The sequence below is a fragment of the Lampris incognitus genome, chromosome 1 (assembly GCF_029633865.1).
Source record: "Lampris incognitus isolate fLamInc1 chromosome 1, fLamInc1.hap2, whole genome shotgun sequence".
In the NCBI taxonomy this organism is placed as follows: Eukaryota; Metazoa; Chordata; class Actinopteri; order Lampriformes; family Lampridae; genus Lampris; species Lampris incognitus.
The window spans coordinates 51,793,575-51,821,440 of NC_079211.1; the positions used below are offsets into that span (position 1 = coordinate 51,793,575).

Consider the following 27,866-nt stretch of genomic DNA (forward strand, 5'->3'; position numbering starts at 1 on the left):
TAACACCAAAGGCGGTCTGGCGGCGGCCTCGCCTGGCATTGACTGTGGTGTTTTTGGTGTCGTGGTGTGGAGGTGTGTCAAGGGTGCCTGGCTGGGAGAGCTGGCGTTGGATTGGCTGAGGGAGCTTGGTCTGCTGCACCCGGTGGTCCCAGGGACCATGGCCCTGCCTGGAGCTGCGCCCGAAGAGGAACACCGAGGGCGGTCTGACAGGACGCGGAAGCAGGGCAGGCTAAGCTAGCTGCTAGCCCATGCAGACCGGCAGTTCCGACAGTCATCCTGGCTGGCGTTCGTTCCCTTGGACACTGATATTTTTGTTTAGTTTAGATATATGTGTTAGTTTGGATACGTGTGCTCTTGTAGTTCTTGTAGTTTTTGGATGTGTTTTTGTCTTCGTGTTGCACTGCCGTGGGCTGGGGGAGATAGTATTTTGTTTCATTTCATGTGCACAAGTGCATGAAATGAATCGACAAATAAAGTGCACCTGATTCCAGATTTATTCAGTAAATTATCTACATTTCAGCCTTTAATAACAAAGACTCGTTCAGCAACATTTTGCTTATGTCCCATAAATAATGATGCAAGTCAAGGATCGCTACTTGTCCTTCCTCTTTAGGACACTGATGAAAGCGTCCTTGGGAACGTCCACGTTGCCGATGCGTCGCATCTTCTTTTTGCCTTCGGCCTGTTTCTTCAGCAGCTTCATTTTCCGCGTGATGTCCCCCCCGTACTGCAAACAAACAGGCGAGAGTTGAGGCACACCGTACAGTTTTTGGGGCTTGTTGTATATTCTCTCATTCAACCGTATGGAGACTACTACTTACACATTTTGCCAGGACATTTTTTCTATACGCCTTTATTCTGAAAGAGACATACAAGCTGTTATGTCCACAGGCATTCATACATTTCTCTACTGGTAGAAAACGTGGTATTTTTCATGCTCTCATCTGAAGGAAAGATAAACTATGATATTCTGTTAACCAAGTGCTATGATATTCTATTAACCAACAGCTTACTTTAAAAGTTCTTTTAAAGTTAATTTGTATCTCTTTCTAGCCTGTATCACTTTCTCGCCTGATATGAAGGATGTTGTACAAGCTGGCAGCTACTGTTGTGAAGTTAAGTAAGATCTTCTTCTTTAGTTCTGGTTCCACATAAAGCTTCAAGTGCACCCAGTCTACCACCACGGGCGAAAGCTTGCACACGTTGTGACAGTTTACTCATGTTGTGTTGTGTTACTCTTGCTCTTAGCAGATTCAAAACGGAGCATCCATCCATCCATTACCCAAAACGCTTATCCTGCTCTCGGGGTCGCAGGACAGGTTGGACAGGCTGCCAGGCCCTGTATTGGCTTGGCAGCCTGTCCAGGGTGTCTCCCCGCCTGCCGCCCAATGACTGCTGGGATAGGCTCCAGCATCTCCGCAACCCTGAGAGCAGGATAAGCTGTTCAGATAATGGATGGATGGATTCACTCTGGAAACACTTAACATCTATCCTATATGATGATGATAAGAATCATGCTGAACACAGCACAATCTCAGGAGGCCTTTACCTCCTTCCAAATGTACTTACGTTTCCCTTGCAATGATCTTACTCCCAACAGCTGCTTGTACGGCAATCTCAAACATCTGCCTTGGTATGGAGTCTTTCAGACGCTCACACATGGCTTTCCCCATGGAATACGCCTTATCTCTGCAAAGAAAACATGGACCTTTACAAGTCAAAGACAAAATTGTGTTTTTTTGTTAACACTTCTATTCATGGCTGACAAAAAAAAAAAAAAAAACTGACAAATGCTAACTTAAGTAAGCTGTTGTACTTTTTTTTATATACATTTGCAAAAGACCACAGAGAAGGCATTTAGATTAGAGTGGTTTTGTGCTTTTGACAAAAACGTCCATCAAAAAGAAATATTAAAACAGATGTTCAGCGCCACAGGGCATCCCCTCACTTGTCCTCAGCCTTTTAATTTTCTGATGCACTTGTGCATGCCTGTGGTGAAAGATGGTCTGTCCTGCTACTGGTGCAGTGCCCTTTGTGAACAACAAAATGCAGGTGTACCTGGCTGAGCTCCAAGCCATTTATATGGTATGAGAGTAGCTATCATTGCTCAAGCATGGCGCCCTTCAATTACCCTAACCCACAGAGGCTTAAAATTTAATACAGATCCACTGTGGGCCTTCAATTTTTGTACATGACTTACACTATTGTCCTTGTTGCAGACAGAATGAAAACTTTGTCCATTTTCTGAAGTCCCAGCACTAAATAATGCACTTTTTTCCCCACTCTCATATTGTTAGATTGACTGGCAAAAACGTTTCGCAACTGTCACATTCATGCCTTCTGTGCCCCCCCCCCCCCCCCCTCTGGCTGGTCCTTGTTTTGCGCCTCTCATTGTCACTCTCCTGTTCCCCATCAGGATTAATCACCGCACGAAGCCATATTTAAGCCTGTATTTTCATTGGCTCCATGCCAGATTGTCAAGGCACTGGTCCTCTTGTCATGTTTAGCCAAAGTTTCTCTTGTCATGTCTAGGTCCTCTTGTCAGGTCTCGGCCATGTTTCTTTTGTCATGTCTATGTCCTCTTGTCATGTCTAGGCCATGTTTCTTTTGTCAAGGCACTGGTCCTCTTGTCATGTCAAGGCCAAGTTTCTCTTGTCATGTCTATGTCCTCTTGCCATGTCTAGGCTATATTTCTTTTGTCAAGGCACTGGTCCTCTTGTCAAGTCAAGGCCAAGTTTCTCTTGTCATGTCTAGGTCCTCTTGTCATGTCTAGGCCACGTTTCTCTTGTCATGTCTAGGTCCTCTTGTCATGTCTAGGCCATGTTTCTTTTGTAAAGGCACTGGTCCTCCTGTCATGTCAAGGGAAGTTTCTCTTGTCATGTCTAGGTCCTCTTGTCATGTCTAGGCAATGTTTCTTTTGTCATGACAAGGTCCTCTTGTCATGTCTAGGCCACATTTCTTTTGTCATGTCTAGGTCCTCTGGTCATGTCTAGGCCAAATTTCTCTCGTCATGTCTAGGTCCTCTTGTCATGTCTAGGCCAAATTTCTCTTGTCATGTCTCGGCCAAGTTTCTTTTGTCATGTCTAAGCCAAGTTTCTTTTGTCATGTTGAGAGCATGTTTCTTTTGTCATGTCTAGGCCAAGTTTCTCTTGTCATGTCTAGGTCCTCTTTCTAGGCCGAGTTTCTTTTGTCATGTCTAGGTCCTCTGGTTATGTCTAGGCCAAGTTTCTCTTGTCATGTCTAGGTCCTCTTTCTAGGCCGAGTTTCTTTTGTCATGTCTAGGTCCTCTTGTCATGTCTCAGCCGAATTTCTTTTGTCATGTCTAGGTCCACTTGTCATGTCTCGGCCAAGTTTCTTTTGTCATGTCGAGGTCCTCTTGTCATGTCTAGGCCGACTTTCTTTTGTCATGTCTAGGTCCTCTTGTCATGTCTAGGCCGAGTTTCTCTTGTCATGTCTAGGTCCTCTTGTCATGTCTAGGCTAAGTTTCTCTTGTCATGGCTAATCCTGCTCACAGCTATTTACCTTGCCTAGTCTTAAGTTTTGAGCCATACAACAATTGCTATGCTGGTTTTGTCTGTTCTGCCTTGTTTTTGTATTCTCATTGATATTGCCATTGAAAGGCCTTTTCAGTTTTCGAACTACTACTACATGTCTCAGCCTTGTTTGCGTTTGTGCCTGAGTCCCACCTCGAACCATGTCAGTAACATTATTCAGCATGACCGCTTGACAGAAACAAAAGGCTTGTGAACAGAAATGTTCAGACTAAATATTTCTCAACCAGTTTTGCCATATAATCTGAACCGTAAGAATTACTGAAACTTACTTGTGTACGATTGTGGTGAGTTCTTCCACAGGCTTCCCATTCAGCAGAAAATCCATTTTTATCAGATCAGCAGGCTGGTAGCCCACATTCTCATAGTCAAAGCTAAGGGAAGAAGGAAAATGACAATGACCTCATTACCTACTATTCACAACACCTACACAGACAACAATGTAAAATTATGAAAGCCTTTATAGTGGCAATCCTGAAGATTCCAGTCACGTTCTTTTTTGGCAAACACTTCCTAAACAGAGAGAAAAATTATTGCACGAGGTTTGTTTGTTTTTTTTTAATCGACAAGCACGAAACTGTCCAGATCCACGGTGCACCTGTGCTGCATGTGTAGGTGGAGCGTATCCTATTAAATGTCCCTCTCAGGTCATCCATGAGTGAGTGATCACAATTTGTGATGCATAGCCCAAGGCAGCAGTTGCGTGTGCGCCATGGGAAAAAAAAAAGACTTTCTTACAAACAGGAACTAATCCAAGATTACGACTGAACCTTGAAAAGAATGCCCAAGAAATGCTCTCCCCTCACTCGCCTACATCTCCCAAAGTGGCATTGAGTAACCTAGCCCCTATCTGCTCCAGTGAAACTGTGGATGCACTTCAGCAAATGCTGGGCATCAAGTTGTGTAACTATTGTATTGTGTGTGTGTGTGAGCGACAACAAGATGCAGGCTGCACAAAAAAAAAAGAAAGGGTGTCCAGGTGGCGTGGCAGTCTATTCCGTTGCCTACCAACACTGTGACCACCAGTTCAAATCCCCGTGTTGCCTCTGGCTTGGTCAGGTGTCCCTACAGACACAATTGGCCATGTCTGCAGGTGCGAAGCCGGATGTGGGTATGTGTCCTGGTCGCTGCACTAGCACCTCCTCTGGTTGGTCGGGGCGCCTGTTCGGGGTGGGGAATAGCGTGATCCTGGAGGAGGCATGTGGTAGTCTGCAGACCTCCCCGGATCAGCAGAGGGGGTGGAGCAGCGACCAGGATGGCTCGGAAGAGTGGGGTAATTGGCCAAGTACAATTGGGAGAGAAAAAGGGGAGAAATTCCGAAAAAAAAGGAACAAAAAACTACATATGCCCAGCAGACATTCCATGGGTAAATGAAGGTGAACACTCCAACAGCCATTGAAATTCACTTTTGTTTAATGCTTTGCTTGATGGAATGTTTTTCTATTAGTGACTGTTTTCAAGCCAACAACACAGTCTGATCACCACTCTCAATCTGAAATTGATGTCTTTATTTGTTCCAAAATGCTGGAGTAAACAATGTTTGTAATGTCTGTCAGACGTTTCTGATTTACACTTGCATCTGAAAATTAGGGGGAATATTTTCCTCCAGTGAGTCCCTCCCGTAGAAACTGTGGGCATATCCATTACTTAAATAGACATATAATGCAGACTGGCACCTCAGCAAAACATAAGCAGGACTTTGTAAATGGAAGGCACACAATTTAAGTGTTTAGCCAAGAAATTCCCATGTGTTAAATGGCAACATTTACACTGCCGGCTGCTTCATTTTACCTGGCATATCCAGAAGACAACGATTTGAGAAGGTCGTAGAAGTCGACAACAATTTCATTCAGAGGGAAGAGATACTTCATCATCACTCGATGGTCATCAATGTACACCATATTCTTCTGAATGGCTCTGCGAGTCTTTGGAAAGCAAACAGCTTGAGGTTTTACATTTATCCGATTTTCATATGAGAAAAGGAATGAGTTAGCAACACATAAAAGCATGTACCGCATTAGTAAGAAAGAGAGGGAAAGAGGGTACCAACCCTAAAACTCGTTATTCGCCCGGCATATTACACAAACATTAAACAATTAAGAGTTTTTTTTGTCAGGGGTACACAAGATATTAAAAATAGCAATTGTGTCGCGTAAAGAATTCTGGATACAGACAGACCCCTGTGAATACATTCATCTCATTACTTTCAGGGAAATTTCCCAAGTTATATCCGTCATCTTGTGAGGACAAATGATGCTTTGGGTTACCCCCAAAACGGATGTGGTCATTGCCGTTGCTTTGTTAAGCTTAAAAAATAAAGTATGTTTAAAAAAAAAAGAGGAAATTCAATGACATGGGACAAAATCTTACCAAACAAAGATTCATAATATTGCCAGTGTAGTCATCTGGAGTCAGGATGGTCCCCATTACCATGGGCTCCAAATAATGCGACACTACGGATTTATCTGGAAAATGAGCAGGGTTCACGATGGTGATCTCCTCACCGCCATGTTCCTGTGAGAGGAGCCTGGGTTACTTTAGCATGGTGCTCAAACTGGTTACCAGGAGGTTTTACAAAAAGTCTTGCTTGTTTTGACATTTTTATAACTTCCTTGAGATTTGAGACTACAATGCACCATAATTTTGTCTTTCTTGATACACCTGAAATACAACAAACAGCACGTTGGATAATGAAGAAAAAAAGATCACTCTTTACAGCCATTAAAAAGTAACTTAACCCAAGACCATTTTCGCGAGTTTGCTGACATCTCCAGGTTAAATGCCATGTAAAGGTTGCAAACACAGCAGGCTGATCTTGGTACTCTGTGATGATAGCATAGCAGGGTAAACACAGCTGAAGTTAATAACATTAATAATTGATCTGTTGGATGAACCAACATTGACAGCAATAGTGACAATTGTTAGTGCTGGCTCTGTCTGTCAATCAATTATCTTGGTACTCTGTGATGTTAGCATAGCAGGGTAAACACAGCTGCAGTTAATAACATTAATAATTGATCTGTTGGATGAACCGACATTGACAGCAATAGTTACAATTGTTAGTGCTGGCTCTGTCTGTCGGCCAATGCTAATAGGTGTGCTGGTACATCTACATCAAACAGCTCCATGATTATGTTTTTATGCATGCTCAATAACCCAGTTAAGGAAATCACAGAAAATTGAATCAGTTCATCTGGACACAATGTTTATTGAGAGAAACGTTTCATCACTCATCCAAGTGACCTCTTCAGTCTCAACTGACTGCAGGTATCCCCACGCTTATAAACAATACAGTGGCATAACGACCGAAACCAATGATTGGTTTCATATGCAAATTGCCGTGACCATTAGCTAGGGTTTCAATGGCCACGTGTACTATTCACAGAGGATTTGAGAATAGTTGCGATCACAGTATTGTAAAATGGTGACAGACGGCCCAAACAGTGCACCAGCCGATCAATCAAAGAGAGAAGGACAATAGCTGCCTAAGCGAAAACTAGTGGTGATTCAGTATGTGAACCGGTATCTGTGGCGATTCCGTATGTGGCAGAGTTCCAGAACAGCTGAGACGCGTATTTTCCAAACGCCATGTCTCGGTTGCTTTTAAAGCCCAAAACACGCTGTGCCAGAAATTGGTCCATCCCAAGGATCGGGTCCCCCTGGCACAAACAGAGCAATATAGTGACCGCTGTTAAGTGCCAGGAGGATTGCCATGACTTGTACATTGGGGAAACCAAAACAGACGGGTCAAGACGATGGCGCAACACAGGAGAGCTAACACGCCAGGCCAGGACTCTAGTCTACACCATCTACAGGCCAGTGGCCACGCTTTCAAGGATGAGGATGTGCACATCCTTGATAGGGAGGAACACGGGTTTGAACAAGGAGTCAAAGAGGCCATCTATGTGAAGAGGGAACGGCCATCCCTCAACTGGGGGGGGGCTAAGAGTACATCTGTCACCAACTTACAATGCTGTGATTGCAGACATTCCCCAATCCTCTGTGAATAGTACACATGGCCATTGTAACTCTAGTTAATGGTCACGGCAATGTGCATGTGAAACTGGTCCTTGGTTTGGTTCATTATGCCACTGTATTGTTTATAAGGGTGGGGATACCTGCAGTCCGTTGAGACTGAAGAGGTCACTTAGATGATGATGAAACGTTTCTCAATAAAAGTTGTATCCAGATGAACTGAATCAACGTTCTGTGAGATCCTTTATTAATGTTATGTGCAGCTGTGTTTATTTTGCTATGTTTACATCACAGATTACCAAGACCAGCCTGGTATTTTTTTAACCGCTGCATGGTTTTTAACCTGAAGATGTCAACAAACTCACTAAAATGGTCTAGGGTTTAGTTACTGTCTAAGTATTAATGATTTATAACATTTGATCTATTGCCGGTGTTACCACGCAGCAACTAACTGAGAAATAGGAATTTCCTTAAACCTAAAATATGTTTCCCACACAGCTTCAAATTAACTGAGTTTTAACACTTTAATAAACTACGAAGAATGTAGTCCTCTATCATGTCATGCCCCCCCCACCCCCACCCCTTTGATCAGATTTTTAAACTGGTTTAAATCATCTCGCCCCTTGAATGATACTGTCTGCTAAAAATGATAGGACCAAGAAACCTCTCCTACCTTAATGAGTTTGGGTGAGGAGAGGACGGCCTTGTACGGCACAGTGGGCGCCGTCACTATGACGGAGGCGTTGTACTCCTGCTCCAGCCTTTGATTAAACACCTCCATATGGAGAAGGCCCAGAAAACCAAGCCTGCACAGAGGGGGAAGTTCAGAGATTTCCTTAAAGTTAGAATGATGTTAAACCAAAAAAAGAAAAAGAAAAAAAAATCCAGTGCAAACCAGGTTACGAGGATTGACACTATCTAATTAATGGATTACTTTAAAATGAAAGGAGCGAACTACACGTTCCGCACGTTGCTTCATCAGATTCACTTTCTGCTTGTTTGCCATGAAGTGTGCCTGCTGATTAGCAGAGAATCCAACAGGTTCACATTCGTTCACACTGGCTGGGAGAGCTGGTGCTGGATCAGCTGAGAGAGCTTGGTCTGCTGCAACCTGTGGGCCCGAAGAGGAAACACCGAGGGCGGTCTGACAGGATGCGGAAGCGAAGCGGGCTAAGGTAACTGCTAGCCCATGCAGACCAGCAGTTCCGATAGTCATCCTGGCTGGCGCTCCATCCCTCTGATGGTGATTTTTTGTTTAGTTTGGATATATGTGTTAGTTAGTCTGTGTGTTCTTGTAGTTTTTGGATATGTGTTTCTGTCTTTGTGTTGCACTGCTGTGGGCTGGGGGAAACAGCATTTCGCTTCAAATAAAGTGTTCCTGATTATGGAAATATATGCCTGCTAGACCTACTCATCCTCTGTAGTATTAGCAAGGCTCAGCGTTTTCGGTTTTTATTTTTCAAAACCATCCAGCATGCCGAATTTCGCCACAAGAGGGCACTGTTACATAACCTCACACGAACAGGAACAACTTTTGAATCCATGGAAACATAAAATCCGGGTGAAAATCTGGGTATTTTTCGGGGAAAAATCGGTAAAAACCGAAAACGCTGAGCCTCGAGTACTAGAGATGGGATAGGCTGACGAAGTATTTTGTACTCTGACATTTGCTGCATCTCATTAACTTATTGAACAGGGTCTTATGGAAATGTAATATTTAGATCCAGTCTGTAATTTTGTACGGTAGAATTAGTTGCTATTGCCTATTATTACTGACTGTTTGAAGTGTATTTGTAATGGAAAATGAGATGCTGTATGAAGGTGAACCTGTTGGATTCTCTGCTCATCAGCACCGGATTATTTAAAGGCACACCTGACGGCGAGCCGCACAGGATGAATACAATGAAGTAATGTGCGAAACACATAGTTCGCATGTTACTGCGTACAGCTGCTGAAAATATTCCGTATCTGATGAAGGCCATTGGCACCAAAACGTTATGCTTTTAATAAAATAAATTCATTTCTGCACAATTCGTCATGGGTACGACATTAAACTGCAACCGCCGGGTCGTTGGCGACTAAACCGGCATGCCCACTTAAACTCTTGGGTTATTGTGAGCAGGGTGTGTGGACACCCAGCAACACTAAAAACAAAACCTGTCAAAGGGCGGATGAGTTCCTCTGTGAACCAATGGCCATCCATACCTGGAGAGGAGATAGGGACCACCAGGTACTCCCCCTACTGAAACACAATGATGACTCAACCGAGACTTGCTGAGGCATCAGCTGTGCTCCTCTGACCTCCATAGGTTACGGAACTGATGATGATGATGACAATTGAGCCACTCTCGCCTTTTTGGCCTCTACAACAGTTTTCCATGACAAACAATAATATTTCCATGACATTTGACCCTTTTCCAGGTGTTTTCTGTGACTGGAAAAGCAGTCATGGAATTTATTATCAACGTCATTAATTTCCAGGTTTTCAGGGTTTCCCAGGATGCATAGGAGCCCTGACTAGATCACCATTTAGACTTTTTTGGGATCCTCCCCCCCCTTTCTCCCCAATTGGATCTGGCCAGTTACCTCACTCCCCCCAAGCCTTCTCAGTCACTGCTCCACCCCCCTGCCGATCTGGGGAGGGCTGCAGACTACCACATGCCTCCTCCGATACATGTGGCGTCGCTAGCCGCTTTGTTTCACCTGACAGTGAGGAGTTTCACCAGGGGGAGGTAGCGCGTGAGAGGATCACACTATTCCCCCCAGTTCCCTCTCCCCCCTGAACAGGCGCCCCGACCGACTAGGGGAGGCGCTAGTGCAGCGACCAGGACACATACCCACATCCGGCTTCCCACCCGCAGACACGGCCAATCCTGTCTGTAGGGACGCCTGACCAAGCCGGAGGTAACATGGGGATTTAAACCAGCGATCCCCGTGTTGGTAGGCAACGGAATAGACTGCCACGCCACCCAGACGCCCCACCATTTAGACTCTCGTAAGACTTACTGTGTTAGCATAATTTAATACTTTAACCTTGGGTCTTTGATCCGTTTTTGCATAGCTACTGTTCACGATGGTCTTAGGAAGATTTTCTGGTGGAGCATTTTCTTGTGTGTGTGTGTGTGTGTGTGTGTGTGTGTGTGTGTGTGTGTGTGTGTGTGTGTGTGTGTGTGCGTGCGTGCGTGCGTGCGTGCGTGCGTGCGTGCGTGTGTGTGTGTGTGTGCATGTGGTGGGGTTGTTCTAGGGAGCAAGCGTTCTTCACCTCCATCCCATTCCCAGGGCAAGACTGCTGTCCCTCTGAACACTCACACTGGAGTCATTCAGCATCAGTCTGTCAATGGCGCTGTGGAGGGCGGTGTATTCTGACTGGTCCACGGGATACATGCCTGGGAAGAGAGAGGCACACGTTAAGCACACGTCAGCAGCGAGCACCGACCCCACTCTTTATGTTTGTTCAGGGAGCATCTACGCCACAAAAATCCAGGCTACTCATTTCCGCGGTCATAATTATTACGGCCTAAACGATTCCTGTTTGGTTACCCATCCAGCATTTATCCATCCATCCATTACCCAAACCCCAGGGTGGCGGGGATACTGGAGCCTATCCCAGCAGTCATTGGGCGGCATGCGGGGAGACACCCTGGACAGGCCGCCAGGCCATCACACAAGGCCAGCACACAGAAACACACATTCATTCCTAGGGACAATTTAGTAAAGCCGATTCACCTGACCTACATGTCTTTGGACGGTGGCAAGAAACTGGAGCACCCGGAAAAACCCACTGTACTTGGTCAAGCCACAAATCCTGCAATAGTTATAAAAAAACAATGTTTTGGTACGTATGTTATACATGGTGTGTCCAGTGAGCGAGAGTAAAACTGACCTTCGGGCAGGTATTCACTAATAATCGATGCAAATTGATCCAAATTCAGACAAAAGTACTCATTTTCAGAGCTACAAGTCATTAAAGGGAATTGTGCGGCACGGTGGCCCAGTGGTCAGCACTGTTGCCTCACAGCAAGAAGGTCTTGGGTTCGAACCCACGGGCATCCCAGGTCCTTTCTGTGTGGAGTGTGCGTGATCTCTCCGTGTCTGTGTGGGTTTCCTCCCACCATCAAAAAGACATGCAGGTTAGGGTTAACACTCTTGTCTGTGCCCCTGAGCAAGGCAATAGGAAGAAATAGCTGCAGTTGGTCCCCGGGTGCTGCAGCTGCCCACTGCTCCTCGCTACACGGCTAGGATGGCTTACATGCAGAGTGAAATTTAATTGTATGAATGTACAAATGACAAATAAAGTGTATTCTATTCTTCTTCTTTTTTTGGCTTTCCCCCCCTTTTTCTCGCCAGTTGTACTTGGCCAATTACCCCACTCTTCCGAGCCGTCCCGGTCACTGCTCTACCCCCTCTGCCAATCCAGGGAGGGCTGCAGTCTACCACATGCCTCCTCTGATACATGTGGCATCGCTAGCCACTTTCTTTCACCTGACAGTGAGGAGTTTCACCAGGGGGACGTTCTGCATGGGAGGATCATGCTATTCCCCCCCAGTTCCCCCCCGAACAGGTGCCCTGACCGAGCAGAGGAGGCACTAGTGCAGCGACCAGGACACATACCCACATCCGGCTTCCCACCTGCAGACACGGCCAAATATGTCTGTAGGGATGCCCGAACAAGCCGGAAGTAACACGGGGATTCGAACCGGCGATTCCCGTGTTGGTAGGCAACAGAATAGACTGCTACCCTACCCGGACACCCAAAGTGTATTCTATTCTATTCTATTCTATTCTTGTTACCTGTTGCATCACTGTTTGTATGAAAACGTAGCACCTCCATGGTTGTCTTTGACTTTCTCATGTGTATTTGGTCATTATTTGGTTATCTGATGTGCTGAATTGTGCAACTACCCTGCCACACTGAAACAAAAACATTTGTTCTGTAACTTGACATTTAAAAGTCAAACCACAGAACAAAAAATAAATATTACAAAATTTGTATTTTTTTTGTTTTAATTTAGAACTATCATCTAATATTTTTGCAAGTAGTGAATTTACAACAGCCCATCGACCCACCACCCGCGGGGATGAGCATAGGGGTAGGGTGTAATGCAGGCTGGGCGGCGGGCAAAGGTGGGGACCAGGGTGTGCCGACTTCTAGCATCGCAGACTGGTCCTTCGGACGTGGAACGTCACCTCTCTGGCAGGGAAGGAGCCTGAGCTGGTGCCGGAGGTGGAGCGGTACCAAGTAGATATAGTTGGGCTCACAGTAGGACGTCCATTTGTCAGCTACAGTCTGACCTTTGTAATCTTAAAAAAAGAAAAAATCACCCATTACAGTTCTTCTTACCAGCAAACACCATGGACTTTGCAGGCTTGAACCCTGGAAGGGCTTCTACCGGCTGCTGCAGGAGATAAACGGTGTCGCCGATCTGTGTCTCCTTCACGTCCCTCATCCCTGCTATCATATAGCCCACTTGGCCTGCGTACCTGCACAGCAGATCATCTTGCAGTTAAAGTCATGCAATGGTCAAACAAGTTTACTGAGTTAGCCTGGAAACTTCCTCTAGAATCTGAGCTTTCAAGAAGCCATTGTGCGTGACTTTTTTCCCCTTCAGACCTGGACATCATTTGAGGCCTGAACATCAATAACAGTGCCGAATGAAACTTGCCAAAATATGAAAGTCCTTCTGATTTACAAACTATGGCAGACGATATCAGTAAAACATGCTGCCTTGCTCTGAAAGACCAGGTTGCGATGCTGGCATTGCTTTCTCAATTCATTTTTAATATATATATAAAGCAAGAGTGTATGTTTGTATGTTCGCTTAAAACTCCAGAAATACTCATTGTAGAACAAAAACAAAGGTATATTTAGAATCGGCACTTTCCAAGGATTGCACAGTTCGAAAAATATTTCAAAAACCAAGTAAACATTTTTTTGATTTATTTGCAAAATTTAGTTTATTTTGTGTCAAAACTTCCGGCAAATCCTTCCAGTGGTCAAGGGAGGCACTACACCCAATATTGTCAATGCTGTCCTAGCGCCAAATAGTAAGACAAGCAACGTGGTTTACCCTGAGGTGCTTGAGCACCGAGCAATTAATACACACATTGGCAAGGAAGCTTGATGAATGGATTGAAAATTATGACATTGGATCATTTTCGTTAATAAGATTCGTTTATTCGACATTCGTTTATCACATGTATCATATCATAAATTATCCTATATTTCATCATCGATTATATCGTAAAGATCAGATCGTGTTGGTTGTTTTGGTGAGAACATTTTCTCTGGGCAATGCCGGGCACCTCTGCTAGTTCATTAATAAAGAAAACATGGTAAGCTGTTTCATGCAGAATTCCCATTTCCAGCACACTCCACTGTGCTGTGTATACCAACGTGGGCTGCAACTGATGGTTATTATCATAATCGATTGATCTATTAATTTTTTTCCCTCCCTTTATCTCCCCAATTGTACCCAGCCAATTACCCAACTCTTCCGAGCCATCCCGGTCGCTGCTCCACCCCCTCTGCTGATCCAGGGAGGACTGCAGACTACCACATGCCTCCTCTGATACATGTGGAGTCGCCAGCTGCTTCATTTCACCTGACAGGAGTTTCACTAGGGGGACGTAGTAGCGCGTGGGTTGATCACGCTATTCCCCCCAGTTCCCCCTCCACCCAAAACAGGCGCCCCGACCAATCAGAGGAGGCGCTAGTGCAGCGACCAGGACACATACCCACATCCGGCTTCCCACCCGCAGTCACGGCCGATTGCGTCTGTAGGGACGACTGACCAAGCCACACATGGGGATTCGAACCGGTGGTCTCCGTGTTGGTAGGAAACGTAATAGACCGCCACGCCACCCGGATGCCTGTAACCAACAACTTTTTGGCATCTTTACTTGATAACTGCCTAAAACTATTATTTGATTACCAACATTATAATCAATTAATGTTCGAATGTTCGAATGACTAATCAAGTAATTGACTAATTGTTTCAGCACCAATACCAACACCCATATTACTGGCAATACTGATTACAAGAACAACAAACATAATACTGCTTACAGCGAGTAATGACACAGTAAAATCATATTGTTTGTCTGAATGACTGCTGACGTGCTGCATTACATCCATCCATCCATTATCCAAACCACTTATCCCGCTCTCAGGGTCGCGGGGATGCTGGATCCTATCCCAGCAGTCATTGGGCGGGAGGCGGGGAGACACCCTGGGCAGGCCGCCAGGCCATCACAGGGCCCACAACCAACCACTCATCCACACACCCACACCCACACACACACACACACACACACACATTCACACACACATTGACACCTAGGGACAATTTAGTACGGCCGGTTCACCTGACCTACATGTCTTTGGACTGTGGGAGGAAACCGGAGCCCCCGGAGGAAACCCACGCAGACACGGGGAGAATATGCAAACTCCACACAGAGGAGGACCTGGGACGACCCCCAAGGTTGGACTACCCCGGGGCTCGAACCCAGGACCTTTTTGCTGTGAGGCGACTGCACTAACCACTGCGCCAGTGTGCTTGCTGCACTACAATGAGGATGTAATTCATCTGGAATACAATATGGAATGATAAAATCTGCAGGGTGGAGAGTATTGACTGAGAGAAGCAGGAGGAGGAGGATAAACGCTACTTACAGTCTGTTTGTCGGATGCTCATCTGGTCGGAGCACACCTAGCTCATTAACCTCGTAGCTTTTGCCCAGGTGAGCCAACACTACCTTGTCCCCTTTTCTAACTTGACCTCCAAACACGGCGATGTTGGCTACCACTCCTCGGTAGTGGTCAAATTTGGAGTCGAACACGAGGGCTTTAAACGGGTCATCGGTACTAAATGTCGGTCTGGGAATTTAAAGATGAAAGCAAACAAACACACAAAAACTAATTTTCCAACTCATTCATAAATCAATTTCATTGGAGATTAATAAAAAAAATACCCCAATCGGGCCAACTTACGGTGGGATTCTGGTCACAATCTCTTGCAGCACTCGCTCAACATTCATTCCGAGTTTGGCTGAAATCTGAAGATGAGGTGAACCATCACACAGGGGGGACACGTTTCGAAACTGTCACACTGAAACTCGGAAACAGCTGTTGCGTGCCTCTACTCACCCTAATGCATTCTTCTCCTGGAATATCAAACGCCTTCTCGATCTGCGCCTCCACCCTGTCTGGGTCCGCGTTTTTCAAATCAATCTGAGGGAGAAACGAGTGAAATGACTTGCCAGGTGAAAGTCCATGGGGGAAAACGTATACCCCTGCATGATCCGAGTGACAGATCTGGGTGTACCTTATTGATGACGGGGATGATTGTCAGCTGGGCTTCAAATGCCAGGTAGAAGTTCGCCACAGTCTGCGCTTGAATGCCCTGCAGACAATAACAGCCAGACGCTGAAGCATGTATGTTCTACCTCCACATAAACTTACCAGCACAACCAGTACAAAACCAAACGAAGGAGGGTGGTTCCATGTTTATTTTTGGGGTTTTTTTTTTGGGATTCCCCCCCCCCCCTTTTCTCCCTAATTGTACTTGGCCAATTATACCACGCTTCTGAGCAGTCCCGGTTGCTGCTCCACCCCCTCTGCCGATCGGGGAGGGCTGCAGACTACCACATGCCTCCTCCCATACGTGTGGAGTCACCAGCCGCTTCTTTTCACCTGACAGTGAGGAGTTTCACCAGGGGGACGTAGCACGTGGGAGGATCATGCTATTCCCCCCCCCCCCCCCCCCCGGGAACAGGCGGCTCGACTGACCAGAGGAGGCGCTAGTGCAGCGACCAGGACACATACCCACATCCGGCTTCCCACCCGCAGACAAGGCCAATTGTGTCTGTAGGGACGCCGACCAAGCCGGAGGCAACACAGGGATTCAAACCGGTGATCCCCGTGTTGGTAGGCAGTGGAATAGACCGCCAAGCTACGGTTGCATGTTTAATGTTGCATGTGTGATGTTAAGACCCGAAACACCCGATGACCCCGGGTTCAGTACTTACAATGTGCCCAGGTTGCACCACATGGTGTATCAAATAACTCTGTCTGTATGTGTCTGTGTGTGTGTGTGTGTGTGTAGTGGACATGTGTACCTGGTTGGCATCAACGATCAGCAGGACACCCTGGCAAGCAGAAATTGATCTGGACACCTCATAATTGAAGTCAACATGTCCCTGGGTAGAAAATCAAGAGCAAGTTACTCACACCATCAGTCTGGCGGTCAGTGGGCAAAATAATTGATATTGGATCAGTTATTTTTACCAGTATTGAAGCATCCCTAGAAAATACACATGGGTAAGAAACAAATAGCCTCAGAAGAAAAAACTACACAATCAAAAGAACTGTAAATGACAGACGAGCGTGCCTCAAAGTAGATCTATTTTTCATGTTCCAGTTTCGAACCACAACCGGCTCTTCTGGTCAGTTCTGCAAGAGGTCGTTGTGGGTATGAAGGATGTGTTTTGTAAGCGAAGACTGAGACTGTATGAGTCAAACTGTCTGGGCAAACATGTCCAACCAGCGGTCGAGAAGCTTCCTGGAGTCATAGGGCTTGGTCGGATTCTGCTGATGAGCAAAGCAATGGGCTCTGCTCTCCAATCAGGCTTGAACCCCATTCAGACGGGATCACTCAGGAGGTCATCTATACAGCTGTATTCAGTCATTTTAATCCTGTCCGGATTGGCCATGGCTTTCCCCCTCCTACCCAAGTAATAATTCCAGCCACAAATACCTGTACTATTGAGTCTACTTCTGGTGTGGGAAGATGGCGGCGCGAATTCACATTTGCAGCGGCCTCACCCAGTACTGTCCATGCAGTGTCTTTGTCCACAAATGGCTGGGAGAGCTGGTGCTGGATCGGCAGGGCGGGCTAAGCTAACTGCTAGCCCACGCGGACCGGCAGTTCTGATAACGCCGAGGGCGGTCTGGCGGCGGCCTCACCCGGCGTTGACTGTGGTGTTTTTGATGTCGTCATGAGGAGTGCGGGGAGGTGTGTCGAGGGTGTCTGGCTGGGAGAGCTGCCGTTTGATTGGCTGGGAGGGCTTGGTCTGCTGCGTCCGGTGGGTCTGGGGACCACGGCCCCTGCCTGGAGCTGCGACCGTCGAGGGCAGTCTGACAGGGCGCGGAAGTGGGGCGGGCTAAGCTAGCCGCTAACCCATGCAGACCGGCGGTTCCAACAGTCATCCTGGCTGGCGCTGTTCCTTTGCACAGTGATTTCTTTGTTTAATTTGGATATACTTGTTAGTTTGGATGTGTGTTCTTGTAGTTTTTGGGTATGTTTTTGACTTTGAAAGCGGCCCTCACTCCAAACAAATATGAGGTAAAAGGTTTATTTTCCTGTCTGCTGTCTCGTTTTCACTTTTATTTGGACACCATGTTGGCTGTCAGAGTTCAGCTGATGAGTGAAGCCTTTATCCTGGCATGTCCAACATCGATGTGCTCCTCCAACTGTACATTTTAAAAGCCGTCTAAATGGATGTAAATTACCGAGGACCCAGGAAAATACTGCATCAGCCGTGTTACCCTGGGAAACTATTTCTTTCTGAACGGGGCTGGAGTGGGTTGCTGATTTACCGGCGTGTCGATGAGGTTCAGCAGATACTGGTGGCCCTGGTGGGTGTAAAACAGCGAGGCCGTCTGGGCCTTCACGGTAATCCCCCTCTCCCGCTCCACCTGCAGCTTGTCCAGGACCTGTTTGTTCTTCTCCGTTTTTGCTATGGCACCTGTTTGACAGAAAAGACACAGTTATTGGAATTTTTTTTACAAAGCTAATAAGCCTGCAGACGCAGCCGATATGATAGTCCGGTCTGACAGCAGATTATCGACCGGGGACGACCCCCAAGCTTGGACTACCCCGAGGCTCGAAAAATACACCAATACAATTCAACATTATAATCTAAGTATACCCAGTTAATGGATGAAATGCACTGCAGAGTCCAATCTAATACAGTAAACAATTTCACTGGGGCGGCGCAGTGGTTAGCGCGGTTGCCTCACAGCAGGAGGGTCCCAGGTTCGGAGCCCCACGTTAGTCAGGCCTTGGTGGGTCATCCCAGGTCGTCCTCTGTGTGGAGTTTGCATGTTCTCCCCGCGTCTGCGTGGGTTTCCTCCGGATGCTCCAGTTTCCTCCCACAGTCCAAAGACATGTAGGTCAGGTGAACTGGCCATACTAAATTGTCCCTAGGTGTGAATGTGTGTGTGTGTGTGTGTGTGTGTGTCGGCCCTGTGATGGCCTGGCGGCCTGTCCTGGGTGTCCCCCCGCCTGCCACCCAGTGACTGCTGGGACAGAATCCAGCATCCCCGCGACCCCGAGAGCAGGATAAGCGGTTCAGATAATGGAAAATAATGGAATTTCACTGTGATCATAACGCACAATCATTTTCATATGTGGTCGAAATTTAGCTCCTCGTAGATATGCTTATCTTTCCAGCTACAGAAAGTTGTATTGGGTCCACTGCATTTCTGGCTCAGACCAAGGCATTTCCTTGCATTTTCAAATGTACCTGGCAAACAATAGAACTTGCCAGTGCATGCCACTCCGTTATTAAAAAGGACTCTGTCTAAAGCCTCCTACACACTGTGTGCCTTGGTCCGTTTCAGACGAAAGGTGGTTAAATATATATATCTTTGGTCGTGGCTGCAAAACGTGGTCCTATGTCGCCCTGTGAGACAGTTCAAAGACGGGCGTTATTATGGCAACCATTCCCAGGCCAGATTGGACATGTAGTCCCTCCAGCGAGTTCTGGGTCTACCCCGGGGTCTCCTCCCAGCCGGACGTGCCCGGAAAACCTCCAAAGGAAGGCGCCCAGAAGGCATCCTAATCAGATGCCCGAACCACCTCAGCTGGCTCCCTTCAACGTGAAGGAGTAGCGGCTCTACTCCGAGCTCCCTCCGGATGTCCGAGCGCCTCACCTGCAGGCTGAGGCTCGAGCCCAGACACCCCACGGAGGAAACTCATTTCAGCCGCTTGTATCCGCGATCTCACCCTTTCAGTCACTACCCAAAGCTCATGACCATAGGTGAGGGTTGGAACGAAGACTGACTGGTAAATTGAGAGCTTTGCCTTCTGGCTCAGCTCCCTCTTCACCACAACGGTCCGGTACAACGTCCACATTACTGCGGATGCTGCACCAACCTGCCTGTCAATCTCCCGTTCCATCCTACCCTCACTCGTGAACAAGACTTATTTATAATGTGTGGTTAACTATGTATGTGCAAGTGCAATAGAAAAAGAAAATTACTTCTCCATAATTAGTTGAGCCTAGCAGTTACAGAAGTTGTCCAATAACCAGAAGGTCCAAAAGCCCTTGGGCAAGACGCTGAACCCCAAGCTGCTTATCACTTATGATATCAGCTACTCGAGATACAGTGTCAGTGTCAGATATTTGACTAAAATGTTAAATGTAGGAAATATCAAGTCTCTCTTGATGGCTTTTTTTCATTCATTCATCCATCAGTCGCTTCTCCGGGGTGGGGTCGTGGTGGCAGCAAGCTAAGTAGGGCACTCCAGACGTCCCTCTCCCCAGCAACGCCCTCCAGCTCCTCCTGGGGGATCCCAAGGCGTTCCCAGGCCAGATTGGACATGTAGTCCCTCCAGCGAGTTCTGGGTCTACCCCGGGGTCTCCTCCCAGCCGGACATGCCCGGAAAACCTCCAAAGGAAGGCACCCAGGAGGCATCCTAATCAGATGCCCGAACCACCTCAACTGGCTCCTGTCTCTTGATGGCTTCACATTTCAAACTAACAAAGGCCTTGCCGAGCAATATTTCAGCGATTTACTTCCTCCCTATACAAGATGTGGGAGTCCTTTTCACTTTATGTATTGGAAAGAACTAGTACTACTACTACACTACTACTACTACTACTTTCAGCTGCTCCCGTTAGGGGCCGCAACAGCGGATCATCCGTTTCCATCTCTTCCTGTCCTCTGCATCTTCCTCTGTCACACCAGCCACCTTGCATGTCCTCCCTCACCACATCCATAAACATCCTCTTTGGCCTTCCTCTTCTCCTCTTCCCTGGCAGCTCCATATTCAGCATCCTTCTCCCAATATGCTCAGCATCTCTCCTCCACACATGTCCAAACCCTCTCAATCTTGCCTCTCTTGCTTTGTCTCCAAACCGTCCAACCTGAGCTGTGCCTCTAATATACTCGTTCCTAATCCTGTCCTTCTTCATCACTCCCAGTGAAAATCTTATCATCTTCAACTCTGCCACCTCCAGCTCCTCCTCCTGTCTTTTCATCAGTGCCACTGTCTCCAAACCATACAACATAGCTGGTCTCACTACCATCTTGTAAACCTTCCCTTTAACTCTTGCTGGTACCCTTCTGTCACAAATCACTCCTGGCACTCTTCTCCACCCACTCCACCCTGCCTGCACTCTCTTCTTCACCTCTTTTCTGCACTCCCTGTTACTTTGGACAGTTGACCCCAAGTATTAAACTCGCACGCCTTCGTCACCTCCACTGCTTGCATCCTCACCATTCCACTGTCCTCCCTCTCAGGCATATGTATTCCCTCTTGCTCCTACTGACTTTCATTCCTCTTCCCTCCAGTGCATACCTCCACCTCTCCAGGCTCTCCTCCACCTGCACTCTACTCCCACTACAGATCACAATTATTACAATTATTACAATATGGAGCTGCCAGGGAAGAGGAAAAACAAAGAGGAGGTTTACGGATGTGGTGAGGGAGGACATGCAGGTGGCTGGTGTGACAGAGGAAGATGCAGAGGACAGGAAGAGATGGAAACAGATGATCCGCTGGCGCCCCCTAACGGGAGCAGCCGAAAATAGTAGTAGTAGTAATTATTATAATTATTATTACAATGTATTGGAAAGAAGACAAACCCAGCCGCTGAGGATGCACAAGCCAGTGCATCCTTAGTGCCGGTCCCAAGCCCGGACAAATGGGGAGGGTTGCGTCAGGAAGGGCATCCGGCGTAAAATCTTTGCCAAATCAAATATGCGGATCATAAATAAGACTTACATACCGGATCGGTCGAGGCCCGGGTTAACAACGACCGCCACCGGTACTGATAACCAGCAGGGTGTCGGTGGAAACTATGTTACTGTTGGGCGAAGGAGAAGGAGAGGGGGAAAGCATGTCCAGAGGCAGCTAGAGAGGAGGAAGGGTAGGCATGTGGAGGTGAGAGTTGGAACTTTGAATGTTGGCACTATGACTGGTAAAGGGAGAGAGCTGGCTGACATGATGGAAAGAAGAAAGGTAGGCATACTGTGTGTGCAAGAGACCAGGTGGAAGGGGAGTAAGGCCAGGAGTATCGGAGGTGGCTTCAAACTCTTCTACCATGGTGTGAATGGGAGGAGTAAAGGGGTAGGGGTAATTCTGAAGGAAGAGTATGTCAAGAGCGTGCTGGAGGTGAAGAGAGTGTCAGACAGAGTGATGAGTATGACGCTGGAAATTGAAGGTTTATTACTGAATGTTATCAGCGCATATGCCCCGCAAGTTGGGTGTGAGATGGATGAAAAAGAAGAATTCTGGAATGAGTTGGACGACATGGTGGAGAGGGTACCCAAGGAGGAGAGAGTGGTGATTGGAGCCGACTTCAATGGACATGTTGGTGAAGGGAACAGAGGTGATGAGGAGGTGATGGGAAGGTATGGAGTCAAGAAGAGAAATGTGGAAGGACAGATGGTGGTGGATTTTGCGAAAAGGATGGAAATGGCTGTGGTGAATACATATTTCAAGAAGAGGGAGGAACACAGGGTGACGTACAAGAGTGGAGGAAAGTGCACACAGGTGGACTATATCTTATGTAGAAGGCGCCATCTAAAAGGGATTGGAGACTGCAAGGTGGTGACAGGGGAGAACGTAGCTAGGCAGCATCGGATGGTGGTCTGTAGGATGACTTTAGAGACCAAGAAGAGGAAGCGAGTGAAGACACAGCCGAAGATCAAATGGTGGAAGTTGAAGAAGGAAGAATGTTGTGTGGAGTTCAGGCAGGAGTTAAGACAGGCACTGGGTGGTAGTGAAGAGTTGCCAGATGGCTGGAAAACCACTGCAGAAATAGTGAGGGAGACAGCTAGGAAGGTACTTGGTATGTCATCAGGACAGAGGAAGGAAGACAAGGAGACTTGGTGGTGGAATGAGGAAGTACAGCAAATTATACAGAGGAAAAGGTTGGCAAAGAAGAAGTGGGATAGTAAGAGAGATGAAGAAAGTAGACAGGAGTACAAGGAGATGCAGCGTAAAGCAAAGAGAGAGGTGGCAAAGGCAAAGGAAAAGGCGTATGGTGAGTTGTATGACAGATTAGACACTAAGGAAGGAGAAAAGGACTTGTACCGATTGGCTAGACAGAGGGACCAAGCTGCAAAGGATGTGCAGCAAGTTAGGGCGATCAAGGATAGAGATGGAAATGTGCTGACAAGCGAGGAGAGTGTGCTAAGAAGGTGGAAGGAATACTTTGAGGGGCTGATGAATGAAGAAAATGAGAGAGAGAGAAGGTTGGATGATGTAGGGATAGTGAATCAGGAAGTTCAGTTGATTAGCAAGGAGGAAGTGAGGGCAGCTATGAAGAGGATGAAGAGTGGAAAGGCAGTTGGTCCTGATGACATACCTGTGGAGGCATGGAGATGTTTAGGAGAGATGGCAGTGGAGTTTTTAACTAGATTGTTTAACACAATCCTGGAAAGTGAGAGGATGCCTGAGGAGTGGAGAAGAAGCATACTGGTACCGATTTTCAAGAACAAGGGCGATGTGCAGAACTGTAACAACTACAGAGGTATAAAGTTGATCAGCCACAGCATGAAGATTTGGGAAAGAGTAATAGAAGCTAGGTTAAGAGGAGAGGTGACGATCAGCGAGCAGCAGTATGGTTTCATGCCACGAAAGAGCACCACAGATGCGATGTTTGCTTTGAGAATGTTGATTGAGAAGTATAGAGAAGGCCAGAAAGAGTTGCATTGTGTCTTTGTAGATTTAGAGAAAGCTTATGACAGAGTGCCGAGAGAGGAGGTGTGGTATTGTATGAGGAAGTCAGGAGTTGCAGAGAAGTATGTAGGAGTGGTGCAGGATACGTATGAGGGAAGTGTGACAATGGTGAGGTGTGCGGTTGGAATGACAGATGGGTTCAAGGTGGAGGTGGGATTACATCAAGGATCGGCTCTTAGCCCTTTCTTGTTTGCAATGGTGATGGACAGGTTGACGGACAAGATCAGGCAGGAGTCTCCATGGACGATGATGTTCGCGGATGACATTGTGATCTGTAGCGAGAGTAGGGTGCAGGTTGAGGAGAGCCTGGAGAGGTGGAGGTATGCACTGGAGAGAAGAGGAATGAAAGTCAGTAGGAGCAAGACGGAATACCTATGCGTGAATGAGAGAGAGGACAGTGGAATGGTGAGGATGCAAGGAGTGGAGGTGACAAAGGCATTTGAGTTTAAATACTTGGGATCAACTGTCCAAAGTAACGGGGAGTGCAGAAGAGAGGTGAAAAAGAGAGTGCAGGCAGGTTGGAGTGGGTGGAGAAGAGTGTCAGGAGTGATTTGCGACAGAAGGGTATCAGCAAGAGTTAAAGGGAAAGTTTACAAGATGGTTGTGAGACCAGCTATGTTATATGGTTTGGAGACAGTGGCACTGACGAAAAGACAGGAGGCGGAGCTGGAGGTGGCAGAGTTGAAGATGCTAAGATTTTCACTGGGAGAAACGAAGAAGGACAGGATTAGGAACGATTATATTAGAGGGACCGCTCAGGTTGGACGGTTTGGAGACAAAGCAAGAGAGGCAAGATTGAGATGGCTTGGACATGTGTGGAGGAGAGATGCTGAGTATATTGGGAGAAGGATGCTGAATATGGAGCTGCCAGGGAAGAGGAGAAGAGGAAGGCCAAAGAGGAGGTTTATGGATGTAGTGAGGGAAGACATGCAGGTGGCTGGTGTGACAGAGGAAGACGCAGAAGACAGGAAGAAATGGAAAGGGATGATCCGCTGTGGCGACCCCTAACGGGAGCAGCCGAAAGTAGTAGATTGGAAAGAAGACAGCTGGAAAAAACAGAGGTTGTCTTTTACTTCCAGTCACACAGGCCAGCAAACAATGTGAGGGAGACAGACACCCAAACGCATTTAAATTTAGATTTAAGACTCGTTTATGTAGTACAGCCATCCTTCCCATCTCGTTTTTTTTTTTTTTTTTGTCTTTGACCTTCTCTTGGACTTGTATCCCGTTACAGATGCTCGTCTTGTGACGTGTGTTCTTACTTGGTTTGATGCTGGAAAGCATCTCTGCCCCCTAAACACCTCTGAAATGAAAATCCTGTGCTAAAAGTGTTCTGTTTGTAAAACTAACCGAAGGAATAAAAAAACTGCAAAAAAAGTACTTTGGTAAATAAACGTACCTGTTAATTCCAACAACCTGTCAGCCAGAGTGCTTTTTCCATGGTCAACATGGGCAATGATGCTGAAATTCCTGATCCTTTCCACAGGGAACTTGGACAAGTCAATAGCATCCGCCTACGTAAAAAGAAAGAGGCATTCCAATCACTTCATGCTACTGGTTTGTTTTCTTTAACTTTGACACACAAATGAAAGAAATGACAATGGTTGTGACCAGTTTTGTACCCTTTTGGTATTCTTTCATTACCGATAACCTACGTACTATCAGTACCCACTTTCTTCACCTATGAAGTACCTTCACAGATGACCTCGATTTAGGGTTTTCATTTAAACAATACTACTACTACCATTACCACCACTACTACTACCACTACTACCACTACTACTACTAATGCTACTACTACCACCGCTACTACTACCACTACCACCACTACTACTACTACTACCACTACTACTACCACCGCTACTACTACCACTACTACCACTACTACTACTACTACTACCACTACTACTACCACCGCTGCTACTACTACCACTACTACCACTACTACTACTAATGCTACTACTACCACTACCACCGCTACTACTACCACTACCACCACTAGTACTACTACTGCTACTACTACCACTACTACTACCACTGCTACTACTACCACTACCACGACTACTACTACTACTACTACTACCACTACTTTTGCTACTACTACCACTACCACCACTACTACTACTACTGCTACTACTACCACCACTACCACTACTACTACTACTACTACCACTGCAACTACTACTACTACTACTATTACTACTACTACTACTACTACTTTCGGCTGCTGCCGTTAGGGGGCACCACAGCGGATCATCCGTTTCCATCTCTTCCTGTCCTCTGCATCTTCCTCTGTCACACCAGCCACCTTGCATGTCCTCCCTCACCACATCCATAAACATCCTCTTTGGCCTTCCTTTTCTCCTCTTCCCTGGCAGCTCCATATTCAGCATCCTTCTCCCAATATGCTCAGCATCTCTCCTCCACACATGTCCAAACCATCTCAATCTTGCCTCTCTTGCTTTGTCTCCAAACCGTCCAACCTGAGCTGTGCCTCTAATATACTCGTTCCTAATCCTGTCCTTCTTCATCACTCCCAATGAAAATCTTATCATCTTCACCTCTGCCACCTCCAGCTCCGCCTCCTGTCCTTTCATCAGTGCCACCGTCTCCAAACCATACAACATAGCTGGTCTCACTACCATCTTGTAAACCTTCCCTTTAACTCTTGCTGGTACCCTTCTGTCACACATCACTCCTGACACTCTTCTCCACCCACTCCACCCTGCCTGCACCCTCTTCTTCACCTCTCTCCTGCACTCCCCGTTACTTTGGACAGTTGACCCCAAGTATTTAAACTCATCCGCCTTCATCACCTCCACTCCTTGCATCCTCCCCCATCCCACCGTCCTCCCTCTCATCCACGCATAGGTACTCCGCCTTCCTCATCTCTGCAGTGCATACCTCCACCTCTCCTCCACCTGCACCCTACTCTCGCTACAGATCGCTGTGCCATCCGCAGACATCCCGGTCCACGGAGACTCCTCCTTCCATGTAAACAACAGAGACTATAAAACCCCACAACGAGTGTCTAAGGGTGTCCATGGGAGGCCAGTCACCTTGTCCGGCTGCGTGTGGACCCTCCTGGCGCCCGCCGAGCACGCGGGAAGGTTCCCCACCCAGCGGCGTCTGAGTAGCGCGTGCGTGACGGCACACCGCTGCATGTCGACAAGTCGCCTTAAAGCCGCCGCCGCTTCACGCCATCGTCACTAAATCCACAATACGAGAGGCCACTTTAGCGCCCTGCCTTATAAACCAGCGGTACCCAGCACCGGGGCGGTACTGTGTGATCTATTCAGCTGGATGAAACGCCCGCTGTGAGTCTAAAACGGACACAAAAGGTAAAGGGTAGTCAATATCGCCGATACGTGATTTTGCCGGGCGCCGCCATGTTGGGTGAAAGGTTACATTTGCCCCGCCCCCTCCTCCCCCAAAGGCTTCTGGGAAGTGTAGTGAAATCAGTCAGAGGGGGGAAACCCGCTTATTTTTCGCTTACTTTGCAGGATGTTTCAGGTAAAGGAGACCGAGCAGTGTGCTTTCAGGGATACCAACAGCCAGAGGGCGCGATGCTGCAGCCTTGGGAAGGCCAAGAAATACAAACCCTGGCTACCAAAGCGACACAATAGCGCATACAAATCGGTTATAAAACGTCAGAAGTAAGTGGCGCTCCACCGGGTAAAACTCCCCCTCACGTTTGAACAAGCACGGTCGCTGACAGATCGGATGTCCCGCCTACTCCTCAAGTCGGATGGAGGATAACGAGGGGGAGGCGGTTTCCCTGACAACGCAGCAGCCTCAAGCGCAAGAATAGATTACAGCCGTCTGCTTTGTGCTGCTGGAGATCTTAAGTGTTGAGACAATAATGTCATTAACACATTAACCGCAACCTCAACCTTTAAAAATGAACCATTATTAACTCGTTTAGGTGATCCGAGTCGTACGTTGGCCCAAGTCGCGCAACTCTGCGATCAGATGTAGCGGGCATGGGTCGTTTAAGAGGCAGACGAACGCAAAGGAAAAAGAAAGCCACTTCATTTTGTCATTGTGCAGGTTACAATGACATGCGTCCTCTGCATTTAACCCGGCCTGTTGTATAGAAGCTGTGGGCAGCTGCCGCGCCCGGGGACCAACTCCAGCTCTTCTTTCCATTGCCTTGCTCAGGGGCACAGACAGGAGTATTAACCCTAGCATGCATGCACCATTTTGATGGTGGGAGGAAAACCACGCAGACACAGGAAGGACATGCAAACTCCCCACAGACAGGACCGTGGACGGCCTGGGGTTCCAACCCGCTACCATCATGCTGTGAGGCAACAACGCTAACCACTGGGCCACCGTGCCGCCCAATATTCTAGTTTCTGCGTCA

General features: G+C 47.2%; 1 protein-coding gene across 2 annotated transcripts; it reads right to left on the reverse strand.

Annotated features, from left to right (window-relative positions):
* Positions 1-440: 440 nt before the first annotated feature.
* guf1 (GTP binding elongation factor GUF1) lies at positions 441-26,875 on the reverse strand. 2 transcript variants are annotated; one of them, XM_056289207.1, is made up of 18 exons: positions 26,560-26,875; positions 24,900-25,014; positions 18,124-18,272; positions 16,644-16,724; positions 15,851-15,928; positions 15,673-15,756; positions 15,517-15,581; positions 15,199-15,402; positions 14,262-14,396; positions 12,868-13,007; positions 10,789-10,912; positions 8,200-8,332; positions 5,922-6,065; positions 5,343-5,476; positions 3,824-3,925; positions 1,570-1,689; positions 822-858; positions 447-727 (listed from the first exon to the last, which is right to left on the reverse strand). In XM_056289207.1, exons 1-18 carry the CDS (start codon positions 26,662-26,664, stop codon positions 593-595), a joined length of 2,085 nt encoding a protein of 694 aa, XP_056145182.1. In that variant the 5' UTR covers positions 26,665-26,875; the 3' UTR covers positions 447-592. The 2 variants fall into 2 exon arrangements, with proteins under 2 accessions (XP_056145192.1, XP_056145182.1); XM_056289217.1 differs by lacking the exon at positions 14,262-14,396 and having other exon boundaries at positions 441-727.
* Between the last annotated feature and the right edge of the window lie 991 nt (positions 26,876-27,866).

Excerpts from the sequence above, each read along its gene's own strand:
- guf1 (XM_056289207.1), bottom strand. The coding sequence starts at position 26,664 with ATGCAGCGGTGTGCCGTCACGCACGCGCTACTCAGACGCCGCTGGGTG. Across the intron at positions 5,477-5,921 it reads ATATTATGAATCTTTGTTTG|ACTCGCAGAGCCATTCAGAA; the intron begins GTAAGATTTTGT and ends TGCTTTCCAAAG. Across the intron at positions 3,926-5,342 it reads TTGTCTTCTGGATATGCCAG|CTTTGACTATGAGAATGTGG; the intron begins GTAAAATGAAGC and ends TTCTTCCCTTAG.